This window comes from Oncorhynchus tshawytscha, linkage group LG09, assembly GCF_018296145.1.
Source record: "Oncorhynchus tshawytscha isolate Ot180627B linkage group LG09, Otsh_v2.0, whole genome shotgun sequence".
NCBI classification, from domain to species: Eukaryota; Metazoa; Chordata; class Actinopteri; order Salmoniformes; family Salmonidae; genus Oncorhynchus; species Oncorhynchus tshawytscha.
In genome coordinates this window covers 59,806,110-59,830,658 of record NC_056437.1, presented here as the reverse complement: position 1 = coordinate 59,830,658, position 24,549 = coordinate 59,806,110, and the positions used below count along the sequence as shown (strand labels likewise).

Sequence of the window (24,549 nt, the reverse complement as noted above, 5' to 3'; positions counted from 1 at the left end):
TCCTCTACGCAATGTTTCCGGAGTGAATTCATTTTGGATGAGAACGCGCGCATTTATCTAGCCGAACTTTGGCTAACTGTTACCCGTTTCCTTCTACCAGAGAAACTTTCGGAAAACAAGTCTGAAACTGATTTCTTTCGTCGAAATTACTTGGCAAGGTAAAATAATACTTAAAGCAGATGGACAAATTACTTCAGAATTGATGGTGGTTTTGGAAAAATTATTCACGAACCTCAGGCGTTATATAGCATGAATGATACTGTGGCTAGCGGTTAATTAGCTAACGTTAGCTAGCTTGCATAGCTATCCGTGAAACAACTTATTCTATCGTTAGCTAGTTAGCCTGTAACGTAAAGGACACTGATAGTTTCACTGTCATACCAGTTATAGGTAAACAAAACAAGTGTTTGGTTAAGTATTTCTACAATGATCAGCTCTATAATGCCTTTGCATGAGTAAAGTAACTTAGCTAGCAATCCTTGTTGTGATTTCTTTCAATTTCCTCGCCTCCTAATAAACCTGGGCTAACTAGCTACCCATCTAATAAATAGTGGATATTTTTGACTGACAGGCGATCATCAGGGCGGAGAAGTTCTGCTCCTGGCAACTTGTTAGTCCTTATAGATTTCACATTAAAACGGCTAGTTAAGACTGGGGAGGATGCCTCATTTCAGGGACCGTCTTCTCCACAGGAAATTGTCTCGCTTTAATCAGTGTTTCCCCTAGGATTTATTTCTGCAGGGTGGAAGCACCCCTGATAAATGAATATAGGGGAAGCACTGCTTGATGGTACCATTTCTATTAGGGGTGTAACGGTTCACCATGGTTCAGTACTTATTGTGGTTTTGGGGGTAATGATTTGTTTTCTGAACAGTGGAAAATGAGATGCCAACAGTTACTGTAGTTAATTTGTTTAAGAAAATAGAAAGTGTTGGTATTCCTGATTCCATATGATCATGAGTCATATAATGCCTGATGACTGCACAATCAGGAATAACAACACTTTTTATTTTCTTAAATCAACAACATTAAAATAAAGTGGAATATCTGTGTGAAATCAACATGTTAACATGGCTCAGACAATGTATAAGCTTATGCTATGTTGCAAAGAGGAAAAATATGCTCACTTGTGTCACTCATAAAGGGGGCGTGTGTTTAGCACAGTAGGCCTACTTTTCATTTCCCTCTTTTCATTTCCACTGCGGTGTAATGTGATGGGCTGTCACTTAACTAGCGCTCTGTAACCCTGGAGGTCCATCCATCTGCAGAAAGGGGATACCCAGTCAGTTAAACAAATCAAAACTGGTTGAGAGAATGCCAAGAGTGCAAAGCTGTCATCAAGGCAAGGGGTGGCTACTTTGAATAATCTCAAATATAAACACTTTTTTTTGGTTACTACATGATTCCATATGTGTTATTTCATAGATTTGTGGTGTTCACTATTATTCTACAATGTAAAAAATAAAGGAAAACCCTGGAATAGTAGGTGTGTCCAAACTGTTTGACTGGTACTCTAGGTGCGAGAAGGCAAAGTTCGTAATTAACTGAGCACTTCCAAGAGGCGTTGAAACTCCCCATTCTTCTCAACCACAGAGAATGGTCGCACATCTGTGGCTATAAGCAGACCTATTGCTCATGTAATTTATTTGGCCTGGTCAGAATCGACTGCGGTTCGTCTTGCTCCGGTGGTAGGAATACTGGGTTTATGTCACCGTAAATGTGTCAACATGTTTGAGGTGTTGGCAGTTGCATAGGCCGTTCTCATTCAGCAGTGGCGACACACACTCTCTTTCCAGGCATAGCCTATAGGCCTAGTGTTTAATATTTTTACTTATAATTTTTATATGTATTCATTTGGGTTCACTGTGCGGACCGAAGAGGTCCCCATACCGAACAGTTTGTTACGAATACGTGCACCGCTACACCCCTAATTTCTATTGAGTGACTATGATTTTACAGTGTAAATATCGTTGATTATCTTTCTGTCAATTCTCATCTGTATAACTCCCACCCTTGACCCTACTGCTTCTGACAGTTTGGTAGCCTGTAGAGTGCTGTCATCATGTTAGACGGTGGTCAGTTCGTGGAGGCGTTGGGTCGCCTAGGTTACCCAGGCACCCCATCCCTGAAGGGCTCTGAGTTTGACTGGCTCTTCGACTGCGCTCCGGAAAACCTCCAACTCCTGCGCTTCGTTTGCCGCACCCTCAACCAGGGAAATGTGCTCACCCCGGAGGAGGCCCGGGCCTTCAAGGCCCTCCGCAGCTCTGGCAAGCCCATCCTCGATGAGACTGCGCTTGATGAGGTCCTCAAGACCTGTGGGCCTGCTGCTGGAATAGGTGTGGTCGGTCCTTCCTCAGCGGAGGGGGAGGTGAGCGTGGAGGATCTAGAGGCGGAGCTATCTGCTCTGAAAAAGGAGAAGCAGCTAAAACAGCGCAGGTACAAGAAGCTGCAGGTGCTCGCCACCGCCCGGGCTGACGTTGCGCTCCGATTGGCCTCCCAGCAGGACGCTGCCGCCAGCAGGCTGAAGGACGCCAACGCGGCGCTGGGGGCGGAGAACGCTGGAACCAATGCTGCGCTACAGAACCTCATGGACGAGGTGAAAAAGCTAGGATCATTCCTCAAAATAGACCCAGTGTCCAATGAAGGAAAGGCCCAGGGAGAGGCTGCTGCCTCTGGTTCTGTGACCATCACCTCCCCTCCAGGGCCCCCTGTCCTGCTCTCCCAGCTGTCCCTGGAGCCCTACCTCCACCAGGAGGAGCTTAACACAAAGGCCCTGGCCGCCCTCACCCAGCGCCAGTTCTTCCAGGGTATCAGCAACATGGTGGAGACGTCCTGCTCCGAACGCTTCCAGCTCCTGGATCTCAGCCTCTGCGATGACGGGGATGAAATAAAGGAGAAGGGTGGAAAAGAGACGGAGGAGAGAGTTGTGGAGCAGAGGAGGAAGGAGATGGCCAGGCTCCAGTGGGGTCATATGGTGGCCCAGCACCAGCTGATCAAGGCCAGGGCAGAAGAGCAGGGAGCCAGGATTGGGCTGGAGTGGATCACAGGGAACCTGCATTCATTCACCAAGGTAAGGCACTGGAGAGGGTTAGAGACTATAGTACATCTACCACAGTTCAGCCTTAGTCTTTAGTGCTGTTGGTTTTCTAAGTGTTGCATGCTCTGTAGTCTGTACACACAATCACACCAGCCTTACAAACAAACATCATCATACCTACTCTCTAATGCACCCTTTTATCGTTCTTTCTCTCCTCTCCCAGGGCACCACCAACTCCACCTCTGCTCTCCAGACGCGTGAAGCCGTGTCTAGGCGTGAGCTGCAGGTTGTGGCGGCTGATCTGGAGTCTCTCCTCCAGGTGTCTCTACCGGCTGCTCTGAGGGAGAGCGCCAGGCTACTCAACGTGCCCGTGGTGAGGGGAGACCTGGACCTGCAGCTGGCCAGACAGGACTACTACACCTCCAGACAGGAGCAGGTACAGTTACTTAGTTTTGTACAAATGCTGTTTTGGATCTTGTTGTTAGAATATCCATACTCAGATCTGCATGGGTTTTCCCATCATTTAGTTTTGAACACCTATTGAAACAATTATCATCATCCAGTCCATCATTATCATATTGTACGTATTGTCAATGTTTCTATTGTTGCCCTCCTTAGAGGATAATAACGTTCTCTCTCTATCCATCCATTCCTTCATCTCTCCATCTAGGTCCGAGACCACCTCCTGCGGCAAAAGGCCTCATTCGAGCTGCTCCACCTGGCCCAGGAGATGGAACTGAGGATGGATAGGCAGGTGCTGAAGCAGCTTGGAGAGGTGGCAGGCCGGCTGGGGGAGGGAGGAGAGGAGGCAGCCCTCAGGCTCCAGGCCCTAGCCCATCCTGAGCTGTCCCATAACCCCAGGCCCAGTCCTCAGTCCATCATCAGCTCCAAGGATGCATCCTTCACCAGGTAAGGATTAGAGGAGGACAGGAACCAGGGTCGTGCTCAGTCAGGGACACTGAAGCAAAATGCTTTTCAATGGAAAGCAAGGCGTTCTTATTGGACGGGTTTAGGTAGTTATTTCCCGTTTCACTGAAAGCAACCCAGATGTATTTGCTTCTCTCACACTAAAAGAAATATGGAACATAGTGCATTGATAATCAGTACAGTAGTGATTGGGGTGGGGAGGGGGCGGGGGGGTGGTGGTATCGATACAGTTGTATATCACAGAATTATTTTTGGAAGATATATCGATATTTGACTCCAAGTGTTGATTTGTAAATAAATAAATAAAAATATACAGTGAGGGAAAAAAGTATTTGATCCTCTGCTGATTTCACGTTTGTCCATTGACAAAGAAATGATCCGTCTATAATTTTAATGGTAGATTTATTTGAACAGTGAGACAGAATAACAACAAAAAAATCCAGAAAACGCATGTCAAAAAAATTTATAAATTGATTTGCATTTTAATGAGGGACCCCCTCTTAATCAGAAAGATTTCTGGCTCCCAGGTGTCTTTTATACAGGTAACGAGCTGAGATTAGGAGCACACTAATCTCAGTTTGTTACCTGTATAAAAGACACCTGTCCACAGAAGCAATCAATCAATCAGATTCCAAACTCTCCACCATGGCCAAGACCAAAGAGCTCTCCAAGGATGTCAGGGACAAGAGATGTAGACCTACACAAGGCTGGAATGGGCTACAAGACCATTGCCAAGCAGCTTGGTGAGAAGGTGACAGTTGGTGCGATTATTCGCAAATGGAAGAAACACAAAAGAACTGTCAATCTCCCCCAGCCTGGGGCTCCATGCAAGATCTCACCTCGTGGAGTTGCAACGGTCATGAGAACGGTGAGGAATCAGCCCAGAACTACACGGGAGGATCTTGTCAATGACCTTAAGGCAGCTGGGACCATAGTCACCAAGAAAACAATTGGTAACGCACTTCGCCGTGTAGGACTGAAATCGTGCAGTGCCCGCAAGGTCCCCCCCGCTCAAGAAAGCATATATACATGCCCGTCTGAAGTTTGCCAATGAACATCTGAATGATTCAGAGGACAACTGGGTGAAAGTGTTGTGGTCAGATGAGACCAAAACGGAGCTTTTGGCATCAACTCAACTCGCCGTGTTTGGAGGAGGAGGAATGCTGCCTATGACCCCAATAACACCATCCCCACCGTCAAACATGGAGGTGGAAACATGCTTTGGGGGTGTTTTTCCGCTAAGGGGACAGGACAACTTCACCACATCAAAGGGACGATGGACGGGGCCATGTACCGTCAAATCTTGGGTGAGAACCTCCTTCCCTCAGCCAGGGCATTGAAAATGGGTTGTGGATGGGTATTCCAACATGACAATAACCCAAAACACACGGCCAAGGCAACTTGTGATTGCCACAAGGGTTTTACCACCATGTACTAAGTAATGTTTTGCAGAGGGGTCAAATACTTATTTCCCTCATTAAAATGCAAATGAATCTATAACATTTTTGACATGCGTTTTTCTGGATTTTTTTGTTGATATTCTGTCTCTTACTGTTCAAATAAACCTACCATTAAAATTATAGATGGATCATTTCTTTGTCAGTGGGCAAACGTGAAAAATCAGCAGGGGATCAAATACTCCCCCCCCACTGTAGTTAGCGTTAATCGGCTGTACCTGCACCCAAACTTTTTTTCTCCATTCTGTGTTTATAATTAGTGAGCCAAAATGTTTTCAGCACTTATATTTCCCTGACTAGCTAGGTTCCATCCAATTGGCGACAGATTTTTATACAAATATTCTAAAATCTACAATAAATAAAATAAGTGCATTTTACCACCAGAGATGTTCCCATAAAATGTACTTGTTGCGGATAAAAGTCTGTGTGATGACGTAACTCACTTTAAAAATTTTTTTTTTTTACCCCTTTTTCTCCCCAATTTTGTGGTATCCAATTGGTCGTTAGTCTTGTCCCATCGCTGCAACTCCTGTACTGACTCGGGAGAGGCGACGGTCGAGAGCTGTGCGTCCTCCGAAACCCAGCCAAGCCGCACTGCTTCTTGCCACAATGCCCGCTTCACCCGGAAGCCAGCCGCACCAATGTATCGGAGGAAACACTGTACACCTGGCGACCGTGACAGCGTGCGTTGCGCCTGCCACAGGAGTCGCTCGTGTGCGATGGGACAAGAACATCCCTGCCAGCCAAACCCTCTAAACCAGAAGACGCTGGGCCATTTGTGCTGCCCCCCCATGGGTCTCCCGGTCACGGACCGGCTGCGACAGAGCCTGGACTCGAACCAGGATCTCTAGTGGCACAGTTAGCACTGCAATGCAGTGCCTTAGACCCCTCCACCACTCACCAATGCAGTGCCTTAGACCACTCCACCACCTGACCAACATTCGGTGAAATTGCAGAGCTCCAAATTCAAAAACCTAAATACTCATAATAAAAATTGAAAAAACATAAAAGTGTTATACATCGGCTTAAAGATTAACATCTTGTTAATCCAACCGTTGTGCCCGATTTCAAAAAGGCTTTACGGCGAAAGCATACCATGCGATTATCTGAGGACAGCGCCCAGCACACAAAACATTACAAACACTTAACTGCCAAGTAGAGGAGTAACAAAAGTCAGAAATCGCGATAAAATTAATCACTTACCTTTATGATCTTCATATGGTTGCACTCACAAGACTCCCAGTTACCCAATATATTTTTTGTTTTGTTTGATAAAGTCCCTCTTTATATCCAAAAACCTCAGTTTTGTTGGCGAGTTTTGTTCAGTAATCCAATGGCTCCAAGGCGGTCACAACAGGCAGATGAAAAATCCCAAAAGTAAGTATAAACATGTCGAACGATGTTTATAATCAATCCTCAGGTTGTTTTTAGTCATAATAATCAATAATATTTCAACCGGACAATAGCTTCGTCAATATGAAAGAAAAGTAAGAAAGGTGCGCTCTCGGTCGTGCGCAGTAAACAGCTCTGGGACACTGCAGCGTCCACTCATTCAGAGTGGTCTTATCTCATTTTTCAGAATACAAGCCTGAAACAATTTCTAAAGACTGTTGACATCGTGGAAGCCATAGGAAGTACAATCTGAGTCCTAAGTCATTGGATCCTGTAAAGGCAGTCAATGGAAAATTACAAACATAAAAAAAATCCTACTTCCTGGATGTATTTTTCTCAGGTTTTTGCCTGCCATATCAGTTCTGTTTTTTATAATCAGTTCTGACATTTTTTAAACAGTTTTGGAAACTTTTCATTCCAAATCTACCAATTATATGCATATCCAAGCTTCTGGGCCTGAGTAACAGGCAGTTTACTTTTGGGGCATGCTTTTCATCCGGAGCTGAAAATAGTGCCCCCTACCCTAGTGAGGTTAAGTTCTGCAAAAAAAAAGTTCCAAAAAGTTTGGGGCTCTATTGGTGGTTTTGTCACAAACATTTTGTTTGCGCTCTGGTATTGACTCGTGCGGTTATAGCCTACATAATAAGATTATGGACAAAATGGCACGATTATTTTAATTTCTCAAACGGCAGCCAAGCTTCGATCACCAGAATAAAACACTCAATATTTATTGGAAACAAGCATCAAGGTCATCACTGTGCACTTTCACCACCCTGTGAAGTTCATCATTTATTTCATCTGTAGCCAAATAAACTGTATGGTTTCCCGAGTCGTAGTGGGAGGACTACACACCATATCATCGTGTGACTCCAAGTTTACTTCGATACGATGGTTATTATATCATTATTTGAGCATAAAAGCGTTTCCACCTCCATTTCTCCCATGATGCAAAAAGATCCCACCTAATCTAGCGTGTTTACAGTATGTAAATATACAGTATGTGTCACACCTCTCACTCCCCCAGGCTTCTCCGGATCCTAGAGTCAGGCCACGCCTCAGAACGTGGTGGCCGCGAGGAGCCCTTCCGTACCTACGAGGGGTTGGAAAGTGCCGCCCGCGACCTCCAGGAGGAGCTCCAATCCTGCCGCGAGGCCCTGGCCGGGGCCGCCCGCCGACAGCACTACACGGGCGCCCGTCTCCACGGCGACTGCGAGGCGTTGCGCCGGGCAACCTTCTCGGGGTTGCAGCAGCTGTTCTTGGCGCCGCAGGTATGTCCTACGGCGACGTCACTTGACCAGGATCTCTGCCCCAACGCACAGGTACGTTTATGAACACCCACACACTTCCTCGTTATCATCGTCTTCTCAAAGTAGCGTGAGTTAGCAGAGTTTTATTATAAAACACGTTTGGGAGATGAAGTGGTAGCACAGGTCCTATGGATTTTATACGTAATTTGCACTGCTGCCGGAGTAATTGCCCGTTGTTTGATAAATACAGTATTTTGAAATGAATGGAATTCTGTTTAGTGGAGGATTCACTGGTGATGCTTCACTTTTAGAACACTGCATTTGTATATGGGTTTTGTATAGTGACTGCACTGGACAATGAGGCACTGCCACTTCTGTAATGTACAATATGTAAAGAGCACACGTTTATTTCTTCCAGGTCAACAGGGATCCTTTTCACCCCCTCGGTTCTCTTCATCCTCTGTGTAAAATGTACTAAATTCATGTTTGCTTCATACAGGGTTTCATCTCAGTTCCCCCTGCAGTAAAGAGAGGGACTTTCGTTTCTCTCTAAAAATGTGTTGTTGTTTTTAAATGTCTTATTGTCAATAAAGCTGTGAATAACCATCTGTGTGAGGAACTGTTGGTGTATGTCAGTCAGTATTCTAGAAAAGCTCAACCACTTGTGGCATGCAGATGTGAGAAAATACTGAGTACTGTTCTTGCAGTACAGGATAGGACTTTTAAGTTAGTGTCCCCACTATTCGTTACTTTATCAGCACTAGCTAGCAGTTATCTGATGTGTCTCTCTGGATGTCTACTAAAAGCCTCTTTCCCTTCACCCTTCCTCTCTCCCCTGTCTTTCCTTTCCATCGTACCCTCTCTTCCCCCCCTCCCCCCTCTCCAGGAGTTGACAGTGAAGCTGGGAGAACTGGAGGTCCAGCAGAACAGTCTGTACAGGCTGATGCAGGACGTGATGGGGGAGGTCCGGGGTAAACGCTCCCAGCTGGACCACAGCCCCCTCCTCAGGAGAGAGAGGGAACTGTATGTCTACTTCCACCTGGACCCCAGGCTGCTGAACAAAGTCGTGGAGGAGCTGGAGAGCAAAGCGGCTGCTGCCAAGAAGGGCCGGTTGTAACAGGGCTCTCTTACCACCTCCTACCTCACCTCTCTTCCCCTCTCCACGACCCCTTTCTCTGGTTGTGAGCGCAAAACACAGCTCATACAGAACAGTGGAGAATCCTGCAGAAAGTAGTGGCAGTGCTTCAAGGTGAAGTGGCCACTGAGAAAGGTTCCTGCTCTGCCTTAATGAACCCTGGCTTACCCATTTCCTCTTCCCTCTCGCCACCCCGGGTGCCAGTTAAATGCCAAGCACCTTGGATTTGGAAATACAATATGGAGAGAGGGTTCTGACCAAAAGACAATTGGATGAGGATGACTATTGGATCTCTTCTCTGTTTTCTTGTGGCAATGTTTCAATTCAATGTAATGTCACTTGTTTTACTGCTAGTGTTCTTTGTTAATGTTCCTGTAAGCGCCTTTGTGTAATTTGTTTGTTTCGTAAGAAATTATAATAAATATTAATGTCTTCACAACTAATAGAAAAATGTTTTGTGCGTGTGAGTATTCCATTTTTTATATTTTTTTCTCCCCCCCCCCAATTTATTTGAAGACAATTCTGCTCCATCAACCAGCTTGATATAACCAGTGACAGGACAGAGAAAGCATGATCATAACTCTGATATTCTTCCTGTTCTTTGTGTAGGCAGCTAGGAGGAATAGGAAATGGAGAGGTACAGTAGCAGCAGTAATAGGCTGTACTCAGGGCCTCTGTCTGCGTCTGGACAGAAGATCCTAGCAGCTCTCCGAGCCCAGAGCCACAACCACTACTCTGACACAGCCAGGGCCCAAAGCTACAGACAACGTGAGTCGGCAAGGACTGAATAGTGCAGTGCAATATTTAGAATGATGCCGATAGAAATGTGACCTACATATATTCTATAGACCTGACACCACTCTTTTATTCTAAACAATCGTAAGCAGTGATGTAGTGGTAAAAAGAAGTGGGTAAAGTAAGTATTCTCTATTTGACTGTACTTGTATATTTTAAATTGTAAAAAAAAAAATGGTAAAAAGCCTATCTGTTCAAATGTTAGATGAGCGGTATGACAGCAGACCGAGAGGGTACCAGTCAGAGGCCAGCTGGAGCAGAGGAACACAGGAGGAGAGGAGAGGGAGGGAGGCAGACCGGTGAGGAGATGATACAGTATTAGGGAAAAAAATTAATTGGGTTGGGTGTATAGGATGTGTTAGTTGTCATTAGCAACTAAACATGGTACAGAATGAAGTGACAAAATAGTTTATTTGGTTAGGGATAGGCAGGTAAGAGTTATCGTTAGAAACCTGAAATGCAGTAAGATGGTATGCTTTTCAGGGAGATGGATTGAGTCCTTACTATATGACAGTGGTGCATGTGGTGAAATTCAATTAACTATTGGTCCCTTGAGGAAACATCTGGTGTGGTATTTCTTGTGCATGCAACAGACACAGAACATATGGGCCAGTTTCCCAGACGCAGATTATGCCTATAGTCCTAGACCAGGGATGAGTAACTGGCGGGGTCCCTATTTTGAATGCCCTTAGAACTCAGTCGGGGTCTCGACTTAATGTTGCGAGTTAGCATAGTATAATAGGCAATGTGCCACTTTGAAATTTGGTTGTGCATCGTCAGTTTTTCTCTTGTTTCGGTCACTGATAGTCAAGTAGCCCATGTCAGCCAATTTTTTTTTTAGATCGCTATGTAATTTAGCGGCCAGCTATCTAAATTTATGGTCGAATTACCGGCCGTGGTGCCCCCATTGATTTTGTTTGTCTCATTCAGATGTCATTAAAATCTACTAACATTTCTTTCCACCCTATGACAAAATGTGTAGAATTGCAGGAAATTTATTTTCCTATCCGCCCCATGGCAAAATGAGTAGAATTGCATGAAATTTGTTATAAAGTTGCAATATCTTCTCTAGGCTCCATGGCAAAATGTGTGGAGTTGCAGCAAACTTGCTTTAAAACTAGTGTTGTGTTTGAGACCAGCTAAAGCGAGACCGGTTCAAGACCAGAGGGCGGGGCGAGACTGAATAAAGACCGGGAGGAGGACAACGAGACCGAGTCGAGACCAGAAAATGCGAGTCCAATTCAAGACGATTGTGATTTTGTCAAATTGCCACTATAATAAGAGTTAAAAATGTCCATTATTTATTGTGTTCATATTTCAGAAGAACATATGGATTCTTTATACATTCAGAATGGTAAAAAAAAAAAGCATACTGAGGCCAAATAGAGCCACTACAAATGATTACGAACCCAAACACTGGGGAACAATGAGGGCTTTTATATTATTACAATTCAATGATGTTCTGATTTAATCTCTTCAGTTTTTGTTTGAAAGGAAACAGTTAACACTAAATTTGAAATAAAATGTTTCTTTGGTCTCTGGGGAGATAAATCTAGCTAACTAAGTCAGCCATTGGCTAGGCCATCAGAAGCTAGATAATAAGCCTCTGCCATTCAACTGTATTAATTAGGGCAACATTTTGGAGTGACAGTGGACTCATCACTTTTTGACTGGGACCGTTTTTACAAAAGCTTATGGACACATCTGCCTTCTGGAATGCCAAGAAGTCACTGCAATACCAAAGAGTAGTTTTCCCAAGGTCTAGCTAGCCAGCTTTTGCTTTAGGCTTGTTTGCAGGGGCTGTAGCAGGTGTTATCGAAGAGGATGTTTTGTTAGCTTCTCCCTTTTCAAGAATAACTTTTAAGAGATTAAGTTTCAAATGATCATCGTATGAGTGGAAGTTATTTTTAATTGCAGCTTGCTTGCTATTGTTAGCCATCTCTTGGAAAATAACTTGTGTGTGAAACATTGTTGCATTTAAACTTTAGTTCATCGGTTACTTTGTGTGCTAAATGTGAAATGTTTTTTGCAATGGGAAGTAATAGTTGTACATTTCGATTAGGAAATACACATCATGACCAAAAGTAAGTGGTCACCTGCTCGTCGAACATTCCAAAATCATGGGCATTAATATGGAGTTGGTCCCCCCTTTGCTGCTATAACAGCCTCCACTCTTCTGGGAAGGCTTTACACTAGATGTTAGAACATTGCAGAGACAAGCTTCCATTCAGCCTCAAGCATTAGTGAGGTTGGGCGGTTAGGCTTGGCTCGCAGTCTGCGTTCCAATTAATTCCAAAGGCAATCGATGGGGTTGAGGTCAGGGCTCTGTGCAGGCCAGTCAAGTTCTTCCACACCGATTTCGACGAACCATTTTTCTATGGACCTCACTTTGTGCACGGGGGCATTGTCATGCTGAAACAGGAAAAGGCCTTCCCCAAAGTGTTGCCACAAAGTTGGAAGCACAGAATTGTCTAGAATGTCATTGTAAGCTGTAGCGTTAAGATTTCCCTTCATTGGAACTAAGGGGCCTAGTCCGAACCATGAAAAACAGCCCCAGACCATTATTCCTCCTCCATCAAACTTGACAGTTGTCACTATGCTTTCGGGCAGGTAGCATTCTCCTGGAAACGGCCAAACCCAGATTCATCTGTCGGACTGCCAGATGGTAAAGAGTTCCAAAGAACAAGTTTCCACTGCTCCAGAGTCCAATGGCGGCGTGCTTTACACCACTCCAGGCGAGGCTTGGCATTGCGCATGGTGATTGTAGGCTTGTGTGCGGCTGCTCGGCCATGGAAACCCATTTCATGAAGCTCCCGACGAACAGTTCTTGTGCTGACGTTGCTTCCAGAGGTGGTTTGGAACTCGGTCGTGAGTGTTGCAACCGAAGACAGACGATTTGATTTGTATGTGCTTCAGCACTTGGTGGCCCCGTTCTGTGAGCTTGTGCGGCCAACACTTTGTGGCTGAGCCGTTGTTGCTCCAAACGTTTCCACTTCACAACAACAGCACTTACAGTTGACCAGGGCAGAAATTTGACGTGATGAGGTGTGGCGTCCTATGACAGGGCCATGTTACAAGTCACTGAACTCTTCAGTAAGGCCATTCTACTGCCAATGTTTGTCTATTCAGATTGCATGTAGATAGCCTACTACATAATTGATCAATTGTATACAACTACACTACTTGAATATGCATAAATGGGGGTTAAGAAGTGAATATACGCAATATGAAAATAAAGTGGGTATAGGACGTATATCTGCATGTAGCATACACTACACCACTGGCCTTTTTTGTATTACAAAAAATCAGAGGTGTGAAGTACTTAAGTAAAAAGTACTTTAAACTACTACTTAAGGTGTTTTTTGGGGGTATCTGTACTCTACTATTCATATTTTTGGTAACTTTTACTTCACTACATTCTTAAAGAAAAGAATGTACTTTTTACTCCAAATATTTTCCCTGACACCTAAAAGTTTGAATGCTTAGCAGGACTGAAAAATGGTCCAATTCACACACTTATCAAGAGGTCATTCCTACTGCCTTTGATCTGGAAAACTCACTAAACACACATGCTTCGTTTGTAAATGATGTCCGAGTGTTGGAGTGTGCCCCTGGCTGTCCGTAAATGTAAAAACAAAGAGAATTGTGCTGTCTGGTTTGCTTAATATGATCATTTTGAAATTATTTATACTTTTATTTTTTACTTTTGATACCCAAGTATATTTTAGCAATTACATTGACTTTTTATACTTAAGTATATTTAATTCCAAATACTTTTAGACTTTTACGCAAGTAGTATTTTACTGGGTTACTTTAATTTTTACTTTAGTCATTTTCTAATAAGGTATCTTCTGTACTTCTGTAAATTCTGTACTTTTCCCACCAATGCAAAAAGTACATTCTCCTACATAAGTGCCCTGGTATTACGGTTGTTATCCTTTCAGCATCACGAGCCTGTCACACACTGTAGCCTAGGTCCAATAGGTTTGCCACTGTGCAAACATGTCTATAATAGATAGAAAAACTGTTACAAATCCCCCTCTCTCCCCTTACTAATAGTGAGGGCACAACTTTCCAACAATTTCCCTCACTCTTCCTTACCAGCGACTCAAAGAAATGTGTACATTTTGAGGATATTTTTTATTGAAAGTAAAGGACAGTACTGTTACTAGTAAAGTAGGAATCCCAGGTTTCAATACGTGATAAGATATTCATGTTTCAAGAAAGGAGTGTGTATATTTGACCTGGCGAAGCGGTTTTTATGCGCTGACTGAATGGAAGCTGATAATTCTGTGTTTTTTTACTCAGCTTGTCTCAGGAAGAAATTACAAGTCCTCATGTCCAAGATCAAGTAAAGATTTATCCAAATCTTGGAGGGGGGGTGGGGGTGGATGTGGATACGCAGACCCGCGAGCAACTGCGGCCCCTCATGATGAGTTAATATTTTTTTGTGGCCCCCAGCCCCATTAAAGTTGCCCAAGTTGCATTTTCCTCATCCCTGTCCTAGACAAACAGATATCATATTCAATGGAGATTCTCCATAAAAATGCTTCAAAACTAGGCTTAATCTGTGTCTGTGAAACTGTCCTGTAAATAATTAAATGGTACCATCCTTCTCTGTTCATGTATTTTTAGTACATGTAAAAGAGACAAAACAGACATAAATGGTAATATCCTTCTCTGTGCTGTGTAGGCCTTGGTCCAGACCCCAGTCCTATTCCCAGTCTTCCTCCTCATGGGACGCTGCATCCCAGAGGGACTACTCTCAGACCCCAGCACTGTCCCAGGACTCTGCCTCCTCTTCTACCCACAGAATGAGGTACCCTCTGGCCCTCCACACGCCCTCAAACGAGCCTCACTGGAGAGAGTGAGTATCTAAGCACCTTTCTAATACATAACAACAACTAGCCCCTAGTACTCCTAGATTCTTATTTCTCCTCAGAGTGACGGATGCATCAAGCTCGGGTTCAGTAGGGGATTTTTAAATGTAAGAATCGGAGAGGTACTATCTCCAAACAGATTTTCATTTTCTCTGTTGACTGATAGCTTTTGGTCTTTTCCCATAGCGCTCCTGAAGAGACAGAACCCACCTTCTCACTCCACTTCGCCTTGGATGACCAGGGCCCTTCCAGACCACCCTTGCCCAGAGTGGAGCACCAAAGACAGAAGCCAACTGGGGCCTGTGGACCACCATTATCCAGAGCTAATGTTAGCGTAGCCCCAAAGAACCACGTAAAAAGCCTAGAAACTCAAAGTGAAGGCTGGCACTTAGGAGATGGGGAATGGCAATGCCCTGAACATAGCCAAGAAGAAAACTCCATAGCCCCAGAGGACCAAAGAGAGAGGCTGGCTAAAGCCAAGCCCATTGAAGTAGCCTTAGCTGGTGGAGGAGATGCTGACCGTCGGGCCCCAGTGCCTGTTAATAAATGGCAGTTTGTGAGTATAGTACTGCCTCCACCTCAGAGAGCTTACAAGGCCGAAGAGAAGGCAGACTGTGACAAAAAGAGACCAGCGAGAGGGCTGTTACTTCCTGCATCAGAGAGTGAGGACTTCACAATGAAGGACATGGACAGTGGTCCGAGCTTTGAACTAAGAATGGAGGATGACATTGGAGGAAGTTGTGCATTGGAGAAGGATAGCTTTGGAGCAAGTCACACAGTAGAAAGGGATGGCTTTGGAGCAAGTCAAGGTTTGGAGAGGGATGGCTTTGGAGCAAGTCACATAGTAGAAAGAGATTGCTTTGGAGCAAGTCAAGGTTTGGAGAGGGATGGCTTTGAAGCAAGTCACACAGTAGAAAGGGATGGCTTTGGAGCAAGTCACACAGTAGAAAGGGATGGCTTTGGAGCAAGTCAAGGTTTGGAGAGGGATGGCTTTGGAGCAAGTCACACAGTAGAAAGGGATAGCTTTGGAGCAAGTCATGCTTTGGAGAAGGATGGCTTTGGAGCAAGTCAAGGTTTGGAGACTGACTTTGGAGCAAGTCACACAGTAGAAAGGGATAGCTTTGGAGCAAGTCACACAGTAGAAAGGGATAGCTTTGGAGCAAGTCATGCTTTGCAGAGGGATGACTTTGGAGCAAGTCACACAGTAGAAAGAGATGGCTTTGGGGCAAGTCATTCAATGGAGCGAGATGGTTTTGGAGCAAGTCATTCACTGAAGAGAGATGGCTTTGGAGCAAGTCATGCTTTACAGAGGGATGGCGTTGGAGAAAACCTGCTATTCAATGGGGGTGACGTCACTGGGGGCCACAGGGACAGCACAGAAAGCCCGTGTGTAGTTGGATTAGTTGATCACCAGGGGGCGCTGCATGGAGACACAGCCCAGTCAGAGGAGGAGATTGTGACAGGAGGAGGACCAAGGGAGAACCTCAGCGAGAGAGATCCCTTTAAGAGGAAACGGCTCGTCGGTGATATGACTACTGACAACCAGAGAGGGATGGGGGGTGGAGAGATGGGGGGAAGAGTGGAGAGGGAGAGAAAGGATGACATCAATAAAGGAGGGTTGAAGAAAAAGATGGAGAGGAAGAACAGCAGGAGTAGTACCAAACCCCACCAGCAGAGGAAGGTGTCACCCTCACTGGGGCAGATGAGGGATGGAGAGGGCCAGGGGGTGACAGAGACTGATAGTCACCCAGAAGAGAGAAGGAACATGGATGGGCCATTGGTGACAGCTGCACAGAGGAACAGTGGAGGAAACACAGGTTAGTTCAGGACAGGGCCCGCGCACACACACACACACACACACACATACAGGTTAGTTTAGGACACAGATAGATAGGTTGCCTTTTAGTACAATATATGAGAGCGGAATGTTGGGGATTTTATATGCTGGACAAATTGGCACTTTAGTAATACGCCACTAGATGGCGGTACAGCACTTCATTCAGTAGTTACCCAATGAAGTTGTCCATAGATGCTGTTTTATGGTCAGTTTTGCATTTTCCTTCTAAGCTGATCCTGGATCTGTGCCATGGGCAGCACTGCTATGTCCAGCAATCTATAGGGCCCTGAGTTTTCCCCTGACCACAAGGCCTGACTAGGGAAAACTCAGGGCCCCAGTGAGCTCATATATCACAGTGCTTATTAAATAAAAAGTGTGAACAAGTATACAGCAATTATAAAGGACCAGTCTGAACACGCTGACAGAATCTGGACTGCTCTTGTTTCAGTACACAGGAAGTGTGTGCGTGTGTTGTGTGAAATGCTCAGTCAAGAACAGCGTAGTGTAGTGACAGAATATCAGTCCTGAGCAATGCGTCTTGAGTTTAGCTGACCTCACTCAATATGCAGACACATGTCTCATATTCAAACGCAATCACACACACATTTACTCATTCAGACACAAGCACACACACACACGATTTTAAGCAGAGAGAACGCATATTTATTTTTAATTTTTCCAGAACCCTTAGCTGCTGGACATTTCATTCCGAAGCCGTCTCAGGAGGGTGGGAGAGTATTCAGAGCCCCCACTCTGCGGGGCACCTGTCTGGGACAGACCCCCCTGGCTACTAATCATCACAACGACACTCAGGTATTTTACCGCTTCAGCCAGAGGACCATACTGCTTCACATAATAGAATGTTTTATCTGCAGTCTGTAATTTAAAAAAAACAATACAAAATGGCCTCCCAGACGCCATTTGTTGTGCTGAACAGTGAGGGATGGGCCTGGAGAAATGTAAGCTTGTAATAGTTGGTATTTAGATACCGTGCAGAAAACCACTGAAACCTCAACCCCCTGTCCCTCTCACAGAAACCCCTTTTGCTGCATCCTAAATGTAACATTTTCGTCATTTAGTAGACGCTCTTATCCAGAGTTAGTGCATTCATCTTAAAGGGATACTTTGGGATTTTGGCAATGAGGCCCTTCATCTACTTCCTCAGAGTCAGATGAACTTGTCGATACCCTTTTTATGTCTCTGTATCCAGTATGAAGAAAGTTAGCGCAATGACTGGAAGTCTATGGGTATCTGAAAATAGTCAAGCGCGAGCGAGTGTCAGTTCAATCGAGTACAAGATTAACTGAATGAACAACAGAGACGAATACAATATGGAATTTTCTTAACTAGTTTGGGGTAAGGCCTCAACTCCGAGGGATGCTCCTCGGAGGCAGATGCTGATGACAGTTTGCTTTGCTTTTATTTCTTTTTTTACGGGCAGGTTGGTGCTGTGGGGTTATTAAGGATACTCTTTGAAGAGGTTTCAGATGTTTTCGGGGGTTGGGCAGGGACTCTGCTGTCCTACCATCAGGGGGAAGCAGGTTCAACTATTGGGGTGCCAGGACAGGGAAGAGATTTGACTGGGCTGAGCGGGAGCTGCCCTCCCGTAGGGGTCCGAGGGCCAAGAGACCAGAGGTGGCAGAACGGAGTACTCGGGTTGGGGTGTTGGGTTTGAGCAGAGCCTGAAGGTAAGGAGGGACAGTTCCTCTTGCTGCTCCATAGGTAAGCACCATGGTCTTGTAGGCGATGCGAGCTTCGACTGGAAGCCAGTGGAGTGTGCGAAGGAGCGGGGTGACATGGAGAACTTGGGGAAGGTTGATCTTGGGAACTACTTTTGACCAGAGCTCTATGGGTCTTGGTCTAAAGTATCGCACTACATAGGGAATAGGGTGCCATATGGGACGCACCCTAGAGGGTGAGGGGAGTGAAATAGAGAGAATTCCCCCAATGCTCATTCCCCTTCATTTCCATGGAAATGGAAGACTTCAGCAGTATTACACCACAGAAAAGAGAAGTGATGACTCCCAGTTGGGTACTAAAGTAAAAGGCCTGGCGATCGGGCCTTCTAGTCTATTTACTGTATGTCTCTCTCTGTCTCTGTGTGTGTGTGTGCGTGTGTGTGTGCGTGCGTGTATGTATGTGTGTGTGTGTGTCAGTGTCAGCAAGTAAGCGTTTCTGTTTACAAGGAAATGAGCAGAGCTCTCCCTAGAGAGCTGAATCAGTTGATGATGTTCTCTTGGTAGAACACACACACACTGTTCCGGCTGACTATTTACCTCTACAGTCCTATATTCCCTAGAGCACAATTCAGTTCACTCACACACATACACACACACACATTGACTCGAACTCTGCACTCACTTAGCATTAAAAATGGAGTTTCTTCCTATGAATGATGCCGGTGTTCCAGTGCAGAGTAGAGAGACTTGGAAGGTTAGATGGAGGTTAACCTGTTTTCTCTGGATTGGGAAGTCTGGACTCACTGTCTGTGACTAGCTGTGCCCTAGAGAGCACTGTCTGGGACTAGCTGTGTTGTAGAGAGCACTGTCTGTGACTAGCTGTGCCCTAGAGAGCACTGTCTGGGACTAGCTGTGCCGTAGAGAGCACTGTCTGGGACTAGCTGTGCCATAGAGAGCACTGTCTGTGACTAGCTGTGTCGTAAAGAGCACTGTCTGGGACTAGCTGTGTCGTAGAGAGTACTGTCTGGGACTAGCTGTGTCGTAGAGAGCACTGTCTGGGACTAGCTGTGTTGTAGAGAGCACTGTCTGGGATTAGCTGTGCCCTCGAGAGCACTGTCTGGGACTAGCTGTGCCGTAGAGAGCACAGCTAGTGCTGTGACAAGCTGTGCCCTAGAGAGCACTGTCTGTGACTAGCTGTGCCGTAGAGAGCACTGTCTGGGACTAGCTGTGCCGTAGAGAGCACTGTCTGTGACTAGCTGTGCCCTAGAGAGCACTGTCTGAGACTAGCTGTGCCGTAGAGAGCACTGTCTGGGACTAGCTGTGCCCTAGAGAGCACTGTCTGGGACTAGCTGTGCCCTAGAGAACACTGTCTGGGACTAGTGCCGTAGAGAGCACTGTCTGGGACTAGCTGTGCCGTAGAGAGCACTGTCCTGGACTATCTGTGCCCTAGAGAGCACTGTCCTGGACTATCTGTGCCCTAGAGAGCACTGTCTGGGACTAGCTATGCCCTAGAGAGCACTGTCTGGGACTAGCTGTGCCCTAGAGAGCACTGTCTGGTACTAGCTGTGCCATAGAGAGCACTGTCTGGGACTGACAGGTTTGCTCTGTTAACGCAACTAGACACCCACTCTCTTTCTCTTACTCTCCTCTTTGGCTCTTCACCCTTTCACTTTCTTTCTCTATCTCTATCTGGCTCTCTGTCGCGGTCTCTCTGTCTCTCTCACTCACTCACTCTCACTCACTCACTCACTCACTCATTCACTCACTCATTCACTCACACACACAAACACACACTCTCTTGCTCACAGGTGGAAGGAATTGAGAGAATAGCAAGGTTTATTTTCAGTCTACTCATGCTCATTATCTGCAACCAGAGAATTTAATCACCATCCTTCTGGATTTGAGCCGTCACACATCTCTCCATTCATCTAATCTGCGCCCCAAATTGCATCCTATTCCCTACATAGTGCACTGCTTTTGACCAGGGCCCATAAGGTAGTGTGGTATATAGGGGATTTGGTAGTGCACTATATAGGGAATAGGGTGCCATTTGGGTCGCTACCATTGACTGTAGTAGTAATAGAATCAGAGCACAGTCTATTTTAAGTTTCAGAATGAATCGCTTCCTGTGACTGGAATAATGCTTCTCTTGTTCTCTCTTCTCTTCCTCTCTCTCTCTGTTGTGAAGGCTGGTGATGGAGGCTCCAGAGAGAGGGGGTTGAGTATAGATCCTGCACTAACCAACCCCTCTCTTGCTGGGCATGGAAGGGCTGCAGGGCTGGGCTCTGGCCTGACCTCTATATGTGCTAGTGGTGAGGAGGAGAGCAGCGGCCATCACCCTCTCCTCTCTGCCCAACAACCGCCCCTGACCCCTACCTTCTCCCTCAAAAGTAAACACGGCGCCCCTCTGCCCAAAATCGCCCTTTTCAGGCGGCCGGTGAAATGGGAACCCCCTCAGTCCTGTCAGGAGAAAGCAAGGACCTTGCAAAGGGGCCAGGAATGGTGCAAAACTCAAACCCCCAAACACCCAGACCTGACCCCAGCCTTTATACTAGACCACCGAGCCAAAACCAAGACCCTCCACAAGACTGAGGGGACCAAGAGTGTTGCTCTAACCGCTAACCCCCCACATCGACCCCCAGCCAACCCAGTTAGGCCAAGACAGGGGGTCCCAATGGGGGAGAGGGGGCTTGAATCAACCAGGGACCATTCTAGTTCAGACACTCCTCAGCATAGATCCTCCAAAACCCCCAAACCACCCAAGCCGAAGCGGGCCAAACCTGGGCCTAACCAGTGTCAACTCACCCCAGAAACTGAACCAGAGGGGGGAAGCGGTGCCGGTGACCCCCGGGCCCAGTCCAACCAATCCAAAACCTGTCTGACTACAGCCATGATCTCTGACCCCAGAGTAAGGGATGCTGGGAAGTTGAGTCCTGAAGAGAGAGGCAGGGTGCTGGAGGAGGCAGGGCAGGCCAGTGCGCTGGTTCTGACCATGGTGTACCAGGACGGAACCACTCAGATGGACCCAGAACAGGTGGGCAAGAGTTGGCGAGGCCGGATTGGCAGTTTACTTTTGACCTTCCAGAAAGTCAAAGCAATGTTTCTAACCTCAGTCCAGTAGACCTGGGCAGAATAGTTTTTATTTCGTAGCTTATTAGAAATACCAATTGTTCAAATACTCAAGGTGGTCAAATATAACCAATCAACTAATGGCAATTATTTCCTTTGATATCTGAATACAGGTCTTAGAAAATACAATATATAAACCAATATTTTAAAATATTTTAAATACCTCTCAGAAAAACAAATCATATTTGAAGGCATTTGATATGCAAGTTATTTGAAAACCGACCAAATATTTATTTGATGAAGAACAAAAAAAACTACAACAGTTACTTTTTTTTAACCTTTATTTAACTAGGCAAGTCAGTTAAGAACAAATTCTTATTTTCAATGACAGCCTAGGAACAATGGGTTAACTGCCTGTTCAGGGGCAGAACGACAGATCTGTACCTTGTCAGCTTGGGGATTTGAACTTGCAACTTTCTGGTTACTAGTCCAACGCTCTAACCACTAGGCTACCCTGCCGCCCCAAATTTATTCAGTCATATGTATGATCATTAGCACATATATCCTCAAATTAAATACGTAATGATTGAAGAAAAATAAATAAAGACACGCTAAACAAAATGAACTAAGTAATGGAAAGTAATAGAAACGTAAACCAAACAGGCATTTACCTAGATGTAGAAATGTGTTTGTGAGGGACATGGAGTCATCTCAACATTAGAGTAGACCACTTTTGCATTTTCAAAATGACTGAAATACATTTTCATAATGAGACATAGGGTGATACAATACCTATGTAACAACACTAGACATGTAATTTTGTTATTACTACATTGTTACATAGACATTGCTTTATAATTGCATATAATGGAAGGATTAGGAACAGTCACTATTCCTCTTGTGTACAGTAGTGACAAAACATCTCAGCTCGTTGCAATGCAATTTAAATACAATTACCAAAGTATTATGTAACATGCTAATAAATTGTTGATCTAAAAGTAATTCCAGGCACAAGAACACTTTAATTTGACTGTAAATACTAACAATAACTGTTCAAACATGACTATTAAGTCAAGGGAACTAAATATCCCAAAACTGCCTTGTTGAATCAACTACAGCCGACATAAGTGGAAAATCATGTTGATTTGTGTTCTGATTCAAATATCCCTTTGTAGCTCGAAATGTGTGTGTTTTGAAACAAGAAAACTCAGATGGACAAAGAGGTCTGAAGTTGTTTTTGCTGAGCATCCAACTTCCTGTTTGCAACGTTACCAAATGGCTTTGCATTACTCTGCAGTATTTTCAGGTATTGCGAAATTAATTGCAGCGTTCGACCTTTTCAGCGGCACGTTGGAACCGTCATACAATAGTGGAGTGTCGCAACTTATTTATACTCATCATCTTCACTTCGTCTGTGCTATACTATATCATCTAGGTGTAGTGGTGCTACTGCTGTAAACCTGGCAAGCAAGGCTAATCTGTGTCCCAAATGGCACCCTCATTCCCTACGTAGTGCACTACTTTTGACCTGGGCTTATAGGGAATAGGCACTATACAGGAAATATGGTGCCATTTGGGACGGACTGCATTTATGTTGTTATGTGTACTCTCTGTGTGTCCTATAGACCCTCAGTCTGTCAGTGTGTGTGGTCCTATAGCTGCAGCAACTACGTAAGTATGCTGGTTGGCCATATTCACTGACATTAACTGCTCTCTTGTCTATGTGTCCCGTAGAAGCTCAGTCCGTCAGTGTGTGGGGTGCTGGTGATGTTGAAAAGAGATCTGGACCAGACTGGACCAGTACCAGGACCAGAGGAGGGGGTGGCACAACGAGACAGTCTGGTCTACCTCAGACTGGAACAGAAACCTGCATGGGCCCAGAGCCACCAAGACCACAACCTAGACCTCTTCAATAGGTATGGTATATGTGTGGGCGGGAGGATAGGTGCACTACATAGTACAAGTCTGGGGGGGAAAATCCCACTGATGATTTGCATCCCTCCCTGTGTTTGTGTGTCCTGTAGAGAGATGCTGCTGCAGGTAGTGTCAGGGTCTCAACTGGTGGTGTGTTACAAGGCCAAAGACCTGCTCCGTACAGCACTGCAGCACTACAGACCAGACCTACACTGGAAACAATGTAACTTTGATAAGGCTGTTAAGAACTCCCTCCAACTGAGCTCTGTTGGGATTCTGGGATTTATTCTACATTATTCTGTTGTGTTCACCCCCCCAGTCTCATCTTGTCGCATCCAGGACCCCCAGGTAGCAGCCTGGCTATTGGACCCAGCTGACCCATCTTCCTGCTTCACCAACCTGCTCACCAAACACTGTAGGACACCCCCCAGAACCCCCACACCTGCCCTGGGGGCAAGGAAGGTCTGTAGCACCAAACAATACAACTAGTCTCTCTGGCACACCAGCCATCAATTCCGCCATTGAAGCAGGAGACCCCACCAATCCTGGTCCAGAATATCGATAAGGTGTGCAGGCTTTATTTCCAGCCCAGCATCACCACACCTAATTCAACTGATCTCTCATTTTTGTCCTTTATCTAGAGCCCTGCACAAGCATGAAATTTAGGCCCGAGCTCTACCCATGCCCGCGACGTTCAGGCCCTACCCAACCCGGGCCCCATTGCTTCTGCCAAATTGAAGACCCGGCCGTACCCGAAATCAGAAATAACTTTCTCTGTCAGTATAACCATTAGCTGCTCCTCTGTCCGTCCCCCGCTTCCTGCACGGCCCCCTCTTCCCTGCGTGTGTGAGTATCCACAGCAACGGCTCCGCTGGGCCGCCTGCTCAATGACTACGAGACGTGAGAGAGCTGTTAGCCGGCTACATTTCGTCACTCGAAACTCTGACCAAACTCACAGAACATTATTATCTTTCTGTGATTGATATAATCTCTCCTGTCGACTCCTTACATTTGACGAGGTCGAAGCACCTCTAATACCATGTTATGATCTTAGTCAGATACGGCTGTACAGAGAGACACTGCGCAGCGGAGTATGAGCAAATAGCTCTGCCTCAAAATGTTAGCGATCAATTTAGTCTTGAAAATAATAACCTACACCGGCCCGTACCCTACCCCTCCC

At 45.6% G+C, this 24,549-nt stretch overlaps 1 protein-coding gene across 3 annotated transcripts; it reads left to right on the top strand.

Annotated features, from left to right (window-relative positions):
* The first annotated feature begins 20 nt into the window (after nucleotides 1-20).
* On the top strand, nucleotides 21-24,549 carry LOC112214622 (HAUS augmin-like complex, subunit 3). Of its 3 annotated transcripts, XM_042327156.1 has the most exons (10): nucleotides 32-158; nucleotides 9,805-9,963; nucleotides 10,196-10,289; nucleotides 14,684-14,857; nucleotides 15,057-16,687; nucleotides 17,390-17,520; nucleotides 20,575-21,420; nucleotides 23,190-23,371; nucleotides 23,480-23,592; nucleotides 23,689-24,549. In XM_042327156.1, the coding sequence occupies exons 2-10, from the start codon at nucleotides 9,825-9,827 to the stop codon at nucleotides 23,856-23,858; spliced, it is 3,480 nt and encodes a 1,159-aa protein (XP_042183090.1). In that variant the 5' UTR covers nucleotides 32-158; nucleotides 9,805-9,824; the 3' UTR covers nucleotides 23,859-24,549. The 3 variants fall into 3 exon arrangements, with proteins under 3 accessions (XP_024229283.1, XP_024229282.1, XP_042183090.1); XM_024373515.2 differs by lacking the exons at nucleotides 9,805-9,963; nucleotides 10,196-10,289; nucleotides 14,684-14,857; ... (4 more) ...; nucleotides 23,480-23,592; nucleotides 23,689-24,549 and adding exons at nucleotides 2,036-3,070; nucleotides 3,261-3,473; nucleotides 3,708-3,946; nucleotides 7,838-8,081; nucleotides 8,947-9,656 and having other exon boundaries at nucleotides 21-158; XM_024373514.2 differs by lacking the exons at nucleotides 9,805-9,963; nucleotides 10,196-10,289; nucleotides 14,684-14,857; ... (4 more) ...; nucleotides 23,480-23,592; nucleotides 23,689-24,549 and adding exons at nucleotides 2,036-3,070; nucleotides 3,261-3,473; nucleotides 3,708-3,946; nucleotides 7,838-8,132; nucleotides 8,947-9,656 and having other exon boundaries at nucleotides 21-158.